The 11,376-nt window shown below is 57.9% G+C and overlaps 1 protein-coding gene across 2 annotated transcripts; it reads right to left on the bottom strand.

Annotated features, from left to right (window-relative positions):
- Positions 1 to 2,647: 2,647 nt before the first annotated feature.
- Positions 2,648 to 11,210, bottom strand: TNNT1 (troponin T1, slow skeletal type). 2 transcript variants are annotated; one of them, XM_070401556.1, is made up of 10 exons: positions 11,130 to 11,210; positions 9,991 to 10,012; positions 8,772 to 8,835; positions 8,066 to 8,182; positions 7,722 to 7,799; positions 6,073 to 6,186; positions 5,272 to 5,381; positions 3,887 to 3,977; positions 3,725 to 3,765; positions 2,648 to 2,747 (listed from the first exon to the last, which is right to left on the bottom strand). In XM_070401556.1, exons 4-10 carry the CDS (start codon positions 8,162 to 8,164, stop codon positions 2,702 to 2,704), a joined length of 579 nt encoding a protein of 192 aa, XP_070257657.1. In that variant the 5' UTR covers positions 8,165 to 8,182; positions 8,772 to 8,835; positions 9,991 to 10,012; positions 11,130 to 11,210; the 3' UTR covers positions 2,648 to 2,701. The 2 variants fall into 2 exon arrangements, with proteins under 2 accessions (XP_070257657.1, XP_070257656.1); XM_070401555.1 differs by lacking the exons at positions 8,772 to 8,835; positions 9,991 to 10,012; positions 11,130 to 11,210 and having other exon boundaries at positions 8,066 to 8,261.
- Positions 11,211 to 11,376: the final 166 nt, after the last annotated feature.

Raw genomic sequence — 11,376 nt, 5'->3', positions numbered from 1 at the left:
CAGGGCGAGTGGTCTCATACCTAGCACTATGAAGCACAAAATAATCCTCACCTTAAGTATCCTGCAGTCACTCTGAGACCAGAATAAGACACATAGAAAGGGGCTGAAATCTGGACAGAAGCAACAGATTCTACCCACTCTGAAGTCCTAGGGCCTATGCAAAGAAATAAACTACAAATCCCATGAGGCTTTGGGAGGACCGGCCATAGGTACAAAAGGGCATACCAGTCTCGATGTCTCTTGGGATATGTAGTCCTCAGCCTCACTCATCTCATGCACCTACCTATCAACCTCGTTAGGCAGTAAATCATCCGTAGGTTGCTAGATGTGTCTCCATGCCTGTGCATACTGTGACACATTATAATCGTGTGCATTTGCAGTTGTGTCTGTGGCTGGGTGGGTGCCTCTGCTTTATGGTGTCCATAAGCTTTGGTGTAAAATCCATCTGCATGTTTGTGTGACTGTGACCATTTGTTTGTGGGAGACACCATTTGAGGAATCTGCTCAACCCACAGAAGGATCTGCAGGACGCGCTCCCACCATAAGCTCTCTCGGCAATTTTTAATCGACTTTAACTTCTATTTTAAAAATTCTATTCCACGGCCATGGTGAAGCATTCCAGCTGTGGCTTAGGCAGTCCTGAGTTGGAACCTCGTCTCGGTCCCCTTCCTAGCTCTGGGACCTGGCCCAGTCTCTCCATCTCTGGGGTTGTCGAGGCAGCAGGCGTAAAGTATCTGCTAGGTGCAAGACGGTGGCCGTGTGCAGGCATTTTCAGACTCCACTCGTTAAATTCTCTTCTGCCCTCAGTCCTGTTTTCTCTCAGTGCTAACCCTGGAGTATCCATGCTTGACCTCAGAGCTGCAGGCCCTCCTCACTGCTGGTGAAAATAGCCTCAATGGTTTCAAATAATAATAATAAAAATGTTCCCCGCCCGGCTGTTGTGGCTCAGTGGTTGAGCGGCAGCCCATAAACCAGGAGGTCATGGTTCAATTCCCAGTCAGGGCACAGGCCCGGGTTGCAGGCTCAATCCCCATGGGGTCGGGGGAGGGGGGGATCGTGCAGGAGGCAGCCAATCGATGTTCCTCTCTCATTGATGTTTCTCTCTCTCTCTCTCCCTTTCCCTTCTTCTCTCTAAAATCAATTTTAAAAAATATATATTTTTTAGCCCTAGCTGGTTTGGCTCAGTGGATAGAGCATTGGCCTACGGACTGAAGGGTCCCAGATTTGATTCCAGTGAAGGGCACATGCCAGGGTTGTGGGCTCGATCCCCAGTAGGGGGCGTGCAGGAGGCAGCCGATCAATGATTCTCATCATTGATGTCTCTCTCTCTCTCCCCCTCTCCCTTCCTCTCTGAAATCAATCAATCAATCAATATATATATATATGTACACACATATACATACATATACATATATATATATACTTTTCTTAAGAAAAAAAAAAAAAAAGATGTTCCCTCTTCCCCTGCAACTGGCTGAAGCCCAGATGCTGGTCCGCGTCGTAAAGGCGGTTCAGATCCCGGGATGAACCGCGAATGTTCGCGGGCGGAGCCCCGGGTGCACTCTCCCGCCCGGTGTGGAAACAGGACTGGCCGAGCATGTGACCAGTCAGCTCTGGCTCCTGGCATTTAGACACAGCTCTTGCGAGAGCCACTTGCACAAAAGGGCCTGTTGCGTGTGAGAGGGAAGTGCACTGTGAGCCGTCAGGGCAGGCCGCCGGGGGGAGGCTGCTGGAGTGCGGACTGTCCCAGCCAACGCAGGCTGCTCGGACAAGCACACTGTCCACAGCGTGGCTCATGCACCAGCGAGTCCGTCTCCCAGCTGCTGGGGTCTGGACGCCTGAGAGCGGGTGCCAGTGTGGGGGGCTCAGGTGAGAGCCCTCCTCCTGGCTTGTCGACCGTCACCTTCTCGCTGTGTCCTCACATGGTGGAGAGAAAGCTCTGGTCTCTTCATCCACTTCTCAAACACCCTAGCCCGGCCCGTGTGGCTCAGTGGTTGAGCGTCCACCTATGAACCTGGAGGTCACGGTTCGATTCCCGGTCAGGGCACATGCCCGGGTTGCAGGCTCCATCCCCAGTGTGGGGCGTGCGGGAGGCAGCTGATCAATGAATCTCGCTCATTGATGTTTCTATCTCTCTCTCCTTTCCCCGCTGAAATCAATAAAAATGTATTTAAAAAAATAAAAAACCCTAAGCCCACCATAGGGGCTCCACCCCCAGGACCTCATCTAATCCTAGTCACTTCCCAGGGTGCCCACCTTCAAACACCATTCATGGGGGCGGGGGCAGGGCTTCAACATATGGATTTGGGGGGACACAAACCTTTAGTCCATAGCACTTACCCCTGGGACAAACGCAACACCCTAGAAACGTAGCCTCAGAAATGAAGGAGCTAGCGTGGCTGGAGTGTCATCCCGTACACCAAAGGGTTGTGGGTTCGAATCCTCTCAAGGGCACATGCTCGGGTTGTGGCCTTGATCCCCAGTGTGGGGCGTGCAGGAGGCAGCCGATCCATGATTCTCTCTCATCATGGATGTTTCTCTCTCCCTCCCTCTCCCTTCCTCTCTGAAATCAACACAAACATATTTAAAATAATAATAACAACGACCTCAGCAGGTGCCCGCGGGCGGAGCCTTTATTTCAGGACACAGACGGGACCAGCACTCCAGGGGCTCCGACGCCTCGGGGTGGGCCCACCCATCCTCACTTCCAGCGGCCTCCAAGGCGGCCCTTCGCTGCCCCCTTCCGGCTGCGGGAGAAGGAGGGGGTGTCAGGAAGGAGGGCTCCTCAGACCTCTGAGATGGGACCCCCAAGAGACCCGCCCTCCAGGCCCAGAGGAAGAAGCGGGCAAGTGCCTTCTCATCGGGGTTCGCTGGCTGGGGCGGTGGGGTTCATGCTTGAAGACCCCAGTGTCTCATGGGGTGTCTGTGCTGAATTGAGGTGCTGGGGGGGTGCTCCTGGGAGTTACGCCCATGACTGGGGCCAGGTCTCTGCTCTGGGGCTCTGTCCTGGGCCCTGGAGGGTGTTGAGCAGCCTCTGGGAGCACTGGGCAGGGGGGACAGCAAAAAGCAGGCCGGTCTTTGCCGGACGTCCCCTGGGCAGCAAGGTCACCCCCATCCTTGAGAACCAGAGACTTAGAGGGAAATGGCCCTGGCTGGTGTGGCCCAGTGGATAGAGCGTCGGCCTGCGGACTGAAGGGTCCCGGGTTCAATTCCGGTCAAGGGCATGTGCCCGGGTTGCAACTCGATCCCCAGCTGAGGGCAGGATGCAGCCGATCAATGATTCTCTCTCATCATTGATGTTTCTCTCTCCCTCTCTCCCTCTCCCTTCCTCTCTGAAATCAATAAAAATATTTTAAAAAATTGATTTCAGAGAGGAAGGGAGAGGGAGAGGGAGAGAGAGAGAAACATCAATGATGAGAGAGAATCACTGACTGGCTGCCTCCTGCACGTCCCCCACTGGGAATCAAGCCCGCAACCCGGACACGTGCCCCACCTGGAATCGAACCCGGGACCCTTCAGTCCGCAGGCCGATGCTCTATCCACTGAGCCAAACCAGGAAGGGCTGAAATCAATTTTTTTAAAAAAATAGAGGGACATGGGGACGGTGATGGAGGCCCCAGAAGAGAGATGAGGTTAGAGAGAAGTGACAGGGGACGAGGGACAAAGCCAGAGGGAGGGGCGGAGGGCAAGAGGGGGCGAGGGCGTGGGGCTCAGTCACACTTACAACTTCTGGGCGTGGCTGATGCGATTGTAGAGCAGGTTGATCTGGGGAGGGAGGGAGGGTGATGCTGGGACAGCAGGGGACAGGCCCATCCACCCGCCCGTCCACCCGCCCGCCTGGCCCTGCCCCAGCCCGGACCCCAGGCCCCAGGCCAGCCGGTCTCACCTCGTACTTCTGCTGCTTCATCTTCTCCATCAGGTCAAACTTCTCCGACTCCAGCTGGTGGATCCAGTCGGACAGTTCCTGGGCCTTGGTCCTGGCGGGGCAGACGGGGGTCAGGACGGGGCCGGGCCATGCCCCGGCTCAGAGAGGGCCAGGGGGCTGTCCGCAGCCACACAGCGAGACTCGGAATGTGGTATATATATTTAAAACTGGGAAAGAGCTCTGGCCAGTTTGGCTCCATGGTTGGAGCGTTCCAGTCCAGGGCAGGTACCTCGGCTGCAGGCTGCACCCCCCCAGCCCTAGTGTGGGTGCGAGCAGGAGGTATACTTTTATTGATTTACAGAAGAGAAGACGGGAGAGGGATAGAAACATTGATGAGAAAGAATCATTGATCAGCTGCCTCCTGCACGACCCCTAATGGGGATCAAGCCCGCAACCTGGGCGTGTGCCCTGACCGGGAATTGAACCAGGGACCTCTTAGTTCTTGGGTCGAGGTTAAACCACTGAGCCACACTGGCCGGGTGCCAAATGTATTCTTTTTTAAAAATTATACATTTTTATTGATTTCAGAGAGGAAGGGAGAGGGAGAGAGAGAGAGAGAAACATCAATGATAAGAGAGAATCATTGATTGGCTGCCTCCTGCACATCCCCAGGGGACTGAGCCCACAACCCAGGCATGTGCCCTTGACTGGAATCGAACCCAGGACCCTTCAGTCTACAGGCTGACACTCATCCACTGAGGCAAACCAGCCAGGGCCCAAATTTATTGTGTTTTTTTAAATTATATTTTATTGATTTTTTACAGAGAGGAAGGGAGAAAGATAGAGAGTTAGAAACATCGATGAGAGAGAAACATCGATCAGCTGCCTCCTGCACACCCCCTACTGGGGATGTGCCTGCAACCCAGGTACATGCCCTTGACCGGAATCGAACCTGGGACCCTTCAGTCCGCAGGACGACGCTCTATCCACTGAGCCACACCGGTTTTGGCGCAAATTTATTCTTAACTGATAAAAGTCTACTGCACTGAGCTGTTGTAGGGTGAGATAAAGGATCTAAAATATCATCTTGCCGACCTTCAGTCACGGGTCTCAGCACCCACAGAGTGGGCCCTGTATCCGTGACATGTTTCACAGAGGACGCTACAGGGGCCCAGAGAGGGGGAGGCACTGGCCCAAAGCCACACAGCACCCGGCGTCTGCGACCTGGATCGGGAGGGGGGTCCCTAGCTCCCGGTCTCACACCCAGGCCCTCCCACCTACCTCCCCACCTAACTCCCCACCTACCTCCCCACCTAACTCCCCACCTACCTCCCCACCTACCCCCCCCACCTACCCCCCCACCTACCCCCCCCACCTACCCCCCCCCACCTACCCCCCCCACCTACCGGAGCTGCTCCTCGCCCAAGTGGTCAATGTCCAGAGGCTTCTTCCGCTCCGACAGGATGCGGAGCTTCATCTCCCGCCCCGTCTGGCGCTTCCCCCGCTTTTGTTCCGCCTGAGGATTGGGAAGGGGACGCCTTGAGTTGGGGTATGAATCCTCCAGATTGTTTCCCGTGTCAGCACCCAGGGGCCCGGGATCCAGGCCGCCATCTCCCCAGGACCTCAGGCATCCAGGCCCCCAGCCTCCTCCCTCAGACCCAGGAGTCCAGGCCCCCAGCCCCTCCTCCCTCAGACCCAGAAGTCCAGGCCCCCAGCCCCTCCTCCCTCAGACCCAGGAGCCCAGGCCCCCAGCCCCTCCTCCCTCAGACCCAGGAGTCCAGGCCCCCAGCCCCTCCTCCCTCAGACCCAGGAGTCCAGGCCCCCAGCCTCCTCCCTCAGACCCAGGAGTCCAGGACCCCAGCCCCTCCTCCCTCAGACCCAGGGGTCCAGGCCCCCAGCCCCTCCTCCCTCAGACCCAGGAGCCCAGGCCCCCAGCCCCTCCTCCCTCAGACCCAGGGGTCCAGGCCCCCAGCCCCTCCTCCCTCAGACCCAGGAGCCCAGGCCCCCAGCCCCTCCTCCCTCAGACCCAGGAGCCCAGGCCCCCAGCCCCTCCTCCCTCAGACCCAGGAGTCCAGGCCCCCAGCCCCTCCTCCCTCAGACCCAGGAGTCCAGGCCCCCAGCCCCTCCTCCCTCAGACCCAGGAGTCCAGGCCCCCAGCCCCTCCTCCCTGGGAACCTAGACCTCAGGCCCCAGGCAGCTGAGCTCACCTTGACCAGGTAGCCCCCAAAATGGGCCCCCATGTTGGACAGGACCTTCTTCTTCTTGGCATCATCCTCCGCCCGCTTCTTGGCCTCCTCCTCTTCCTTCCGCATTTTCTCCTCCTGTGGGAAAAGGGGTTCAACCCTGAGGCCTGACCTTCCCCGGATTCCGGGCGCTGCCTGCATCCCTTTGCTCCTGGCCCCTCCCTCCCTCGTCAAATATCCCGGACCCTTCTGACTCCCTCCCACCAGCACCCGGTGAGGGCACTGAGCCCACCCGGATCACCCGAGACCGTCTCCGTGTCTCCAGACCCTCAGCCACATCTGCAAAGTCCCTTTTCCCGTGTCAGGTCCCAGGAATCAGGGTGTGAGCTGCTTGGGGACACCCTTATTCTGCCCCCCACAGCACCCTACTCCTGGTCCTTAAAAGTGGTCCTAGCGGGCGCTTCCCGGATGCCACCACAGATCGCGGTTCCAAGGCCTGAAGCCACGGGTGCGTTCTAAACACTCTCACCAGTTAGGGACAGGGGGACCACTCCAGTTTGCCTGGGACAGACGGGATGCAGGATTATCAGGGCTCAGACCAGGGAAGCCCCCCCGCAAGCAGGGGTGAGCTGGTCACCGAGACATCCACGGAAAGATGGGAAAAGAAACACTGGGTCTTTAGGGTAGTACCAGAGGCCCAGCGCATGAAATTCCTGCATGGGGAGGGTCCCTAGGCCTGGCCTGCAATCAGGGCCCATCTCCCTGCCCCCCACCGTCGCCCCCCGCTTGCCCTCTATGTTGGGGGAGACTGGCAGGGCAATCAGGACCCAGCACCGCCTGCGACCGCTGCCACCCACCCCCGGTTCCTGGTTCCCCATTGGGCGATCGGGGCCTGTGGGCTGGGGGCAGCTCCTGCTTTAAGCATCTGCCCCCTGGTGGTCAGTGGGAATCATAGCTGACCAGTCGCTCTGCTGTCCGGTTGATTTGCATATTGCGCTTTTATATATATATATATATATATATATATATATACTAGAGGCCTGGTGCACAAAATTTGTGCACGGGAGGGGAGTCCCCTCAGCCCGCCCTGCACCCTCTCGCAATCCAGGACCCCTCAGGGGATGTCCAACTGCCAGTTTAGGCCCGATCCCTGCCTGATCACCCCTAACCACTCTGCCTGCCTGCCTCATCACCCCTAACTGCTTGCCTGCCTGCCTAATCCTGATCACCCCTAACCACTCACCTGCCCACCTGATTGCTCCTAACTGCTCGCCTGCCTGCCTGATTGCCCCTAACCACCTCTTCCTCGACCCCCACCACTGTGGCTTCATCAGGAAGGAGGTCTGGAATGACATCCAGAAGGTTGTTAGGCTGTCCAGTCTAATTAGAATATTATGCTTTTATTATTATAGATAGATAGATTTGTTTGAGTTGCTTGATCCAGTCATGCCTGAAGCAGGCTCGCCCTAGACTTTTGTTTGACAGGAGCCAATAAAACTTTCTTCCTGCTGAATCCGGCCTGGGTTGGGGTTCCTGTTCCTTCCAACGGAAAGGTCCTTGACTAACACAGCGGGAGGACCTTTGCGGGACCCCAGAGAATATCATGAATGGAAACTGGAGAGATCAGCCCAGCGCAAGAAGGAACATTGGGGCTCCCCCAAGGAGGCACCCACCGCCAGCCGGGCCTGCCGCTCCCGCTCCTTCTCGGTTCTGAAGCGCTGCTGCTGCGCTCTCTCCGCCCGGCGCCGCTCCTGGGGGGCGGAGAAGAATGAGGGGGTGCAGGCACCACCACCCACCCGCGACCCCCCCCCCCCTCCAGATGAGGTCCAGAGCAAAAAAAAAAAAAAAAAAGTGCACGTCTGAGTGTGGCCAGACGTGGGTCCATTTCCTAATGTTTCGGCCTCGGGATTGTATTGGACAGGACCTGTTCTCCGTTATCCCCCCAAGACTCAGAGGATGGCACCACCGCGGGGGAGGGAGGAGGACTTTGGGGAGCCCCACCGCCACCCCGACTCACAATGCGGTCTTTCAGCGCAATGAGCTCCTCCTCCTCCTTCTTGCGCTGCTCGAAGTGCACGTCGATGAGCGTCTGCAGCTCCAACAGGTCTTTCTCCATGCGCTTCCGGTGGATGTCCTGCAGGACGCGGCGTGGGAGCCCCATCATTCCCGTGGGAGCCCCAGCATTCCCGTGGGGACCCCATCATTCCGGGGCAGCGCCCTTCCCCGCAGGAATCCGCGGCGTTGACAGTTCAATAAATGCCCAGCAGGTGGCAGCAAAGCACCGTGTTCGGACCCTACTTGGCTTTTTTTTTTTTTTTTTTGCTTTTTTTTTTTTCTAATTTGCATCAGGGCAGCCTAAGGCAGTGGTTCTCAACCTTCCTAATGCCGCGACCCTTTAATACAGTTCCTCATGTGGTGGTGACCCCCAAACCATAAAATTATTTTTGTTGCTACTTAACTGTAATTTTGCTGCTGTTATGAATCGTCATGTAAATATCTGATACGCAGGATGTATTTTCATTGTTACACATTGAACATCATTAAAGCATAGTGATTAATCACAAAAACAATATGCAATTATATGTGTTTTCCAATGGTCTTAGGCGACCCCTGTGAAAGGGTCGTTCGACCCCCAAAGGGGTCGCGACCCACAGGTTGAGAACCGCTGGCCTAAGCGTTTGCAGCTGCTGCTGGTGGTGGTGGGGGTGGGGGGTGTTACTTACATCGAAGTCCACACGTTCCCCTTCCGGGATCTTTGGGGGGATCAGTGGAGGTACCACGGGGCGGCTGGGGGGACGGGGAAGAAGAGGAAGACAGTGAGGGTTGGGGGTCCCTGATACTCCCCGCCACCAGCTATCCGGGTTCTGGGCACCGGCGAGGTGCCTGGGCCCAATCCCAGGAACGCAGGGACACGCACATCTGATTTCCAGGACTTGCTACGAACAAACTACTCTCACGTGTTATGTTAATTACATGTTGCAATGATGAAATGTCACAGATCACAGGTTGAATAAATATGACATTAAGATTAGCTGGGCCTGGATGGTTCAGTGGTTGAGCGTCCACCTATGAGCCAGGAGGTCCCGGGTTCGATTCCCGGTCAGGGCACCTGCCGGGGTTGCAGGCTACATCCCCAATGTGGGGTGTGCAGGAGGCAGCCGGTTCATGATTCTCTCTCTCTTTTTTAAAAAATATATTTTACTGATTTTTTACAGAGAAGAAGGGAGAGGGAATAGAGAGTTAGAAACATCCATCAGCTGCCTCCTGCACACCCCCTACTGGGGATGTGCCTGCAACCAAGGCACATGCCCTTGACCGGAATCGAACCTGGGACCCTTCAGTCCGCAGGCCGACGCTCTATCCACTGAGCCACACCGGTTAGGGCCATGACTTCTTCTTATCATTGACATTTCTCTCCATCTCCCTCCTCTCTGAAATCACTAAGAAGATTTCTGGGAGGAGGAAAAAGATTAGTTCTATGTGTTTTGTCTTACTTTGTAAAATGCGACTAGTAAAATATTTTCAAATAGATTTTATTGATTTGAGAGAGAGAGGGAGATAGAAACATCAATGATGAGAGCAAATCATCGATTGGCTGCCTCCTGCACGCCCCCTATTGGGAGTTGAGCCCACAACCAGGCATGTGCCCTTGACTGGAATCGAACCTGGGACCTTTCAGTCCACAGGTCAAGGCTCTAGCCACTGAGCCAAACCGGCCAGGGTAAACATAGTCAAATTTAAGGTTACTGGTACATGCAGAGCTTGCATTATATTTGTATTGGGCGGGGCTGCAGGGGTGCGGTCATCCCTCCCTCCTCTCTCTCTCTCTCTCTCTCTCTCTCTCTCTCTCTGCCTCCCTCCCACCCTATCCCTGAAGGTGGGCGACATACTCAGGAGGATGTGATTGGGGGACACACACACACACCCCCGCTAGGATCTCACCTTGGTTTGGGGCGCTCCTCCTCTGGTGAAAGGATGCAAAGAGAGAATTAGCCAGAGCTCATGGGGGGCTGAGGAGGGAACCCCCAAGCCTTGCCCCCTCCGGGAGCCCAGTTCCCTCCTCCAGCCGCTCTCGGGGGGCGGGAGGGCATGGGGTGGGGACGGAGACGGGGGAAGGGAAACCAGGGTACCGCAAAGGAAAACAGAGGGTCACACGCATCATATATACATTCAGAACTGGCATGGGGACCCCTCCCACCTTTCTGGGGACCCAGCAGCCAAGCCCCAGACCCCAGGCCCTCCCGCTTCGACATACCCAGAGCTCCTGCCCTCCTCCATCGGGACCTAGCGGTGCAGGGGGACTCTCCCCACCCCCCAGTCCTCTCTTCATTCGGGGTCCCCAGCCCCCAGCCCTTGGTGGGGGGTGGGGGGGACACAGGCACCCAGACTCCAGGCGCCTGACCCTTCTGCACCCCAGGCCCCGACCTTCGATTGAATGTATATGGAGGAGAAAACTGGTAGCCGGGGTCGGGGGTGAAGGTGGGGGGCGGGTGCCTCCCCGCAAACACCCAACCCTTCTCTAAGCTCCCCTCCCGGCGGGGAGGGGGCGGGGAGAAGGCTTGGGTGTCGGTCCCTTTAAGGAGGAAGGGAAAGGGCGATTCCCTTCCCGGCCGCCAGGGGGCGCGCGCGCTCGCGGCTTAAAGGACCGCGTCCGGGGCGGTGGGGGGGGCGGCGGGAGAGAGTCCCCCGGGGACGTCTGGTTCCCGAGGATATCGGGGTGCGGGGGGAGCCCCGAAATCATTCTCGGGAAGCGAAGCCGCCGCGGTTACCTCGCTCTACCACCGGCTCCGGCTCCTCGGGGGCTGGGGAGGCGCAGGGGAGAAGCGAGGGTGGGGGAGGGAGGTGCGGGGAGGGGGAGCGGCCACGCCGGGGTGCGGGGAGCGGGGTGCGGGGAGCGAGGTGCGGGGAGCGGGGTGCGGGGGGGGAGAGAGGGGAGAGGCTGTTAGAGGAACTGAAACCCAGGCCATCGGGGGGTCCCCAACCCGGCTGCCACCGGGGGACAGAGGTCCCCACCCGCCCAGGCCCCCCTCCCCCACCCCGGCCCCGCGTCCAGCTCCAGCCTGCGGGGTCCGGGGCCTCACCTTCCTCCTCCTCCTCCTCGGCAGCCTCCTCCTCTGGAAGGGGCGGGGGGCAAAGGGGAGAGGCCGTTAGGAGCCCCGGGAGTCGGGGGCGGGCGGCGGCAGAGAACCCGGGGGAGTCACAGCTGGGGGTGCGAGGGGTCGGGGTGCGGGGGGCAGTGAGCTTTCCCACTGGCCGCGCGGAGGTCGCGCTGGGAACGCCCCGAACCCCGCTGGGCTGGCTCAGTGGGTGAGCGGCGACCTAGGAACC

This window comes from Myotis yumanensis, unplaced genomic scaffold (genome assembly GCF_028538775.1).
Source record: "Myotis yumanensis isolate MYYU_CA2020_CCGP unplaced genomic scaffold, mMyoYum1.0.hap1 SCAF_23, whole genome shotgun sequence".
Lineage (NCBI taxonomy): Eukaryota > Metazoa > Chordata > Mammalia > Chiroptera > Vespertilionidae > Myotis > Myotis yumanensis.
This window is presented reverse-complemented; position numbering and strand designations above follow the sequence as displayed.

What these genes read in the sequence shown, in the direction of transcription:
- TNNT1 (XM_070401555.1), bottom strand. Translation starts at nt 8,212, where the DNA reads ATGATGGGGCTCCCACGCCGCGTCCTGCAGGACATCCACCGGAAGCGC. An exon ending in TTGGGGGCTACCTGGTCAAG is followed by an intron (nt 5,382 to 6,072) that starts GTGAGCTCAGCT and finishes CCCAATCCTCAG; the next exon opens with GCGGAACAAAAGCGGGGGAA. An exon ending in TTGGGCGAGGAGCAGCTCCG is followed by an intron (nt 3,978 to 5,271) that starts GTAGGTGGGGGG and finishes CTGCCCCGCCAG; the next exon opens with GACCAAGGCCCAGGAACTGT.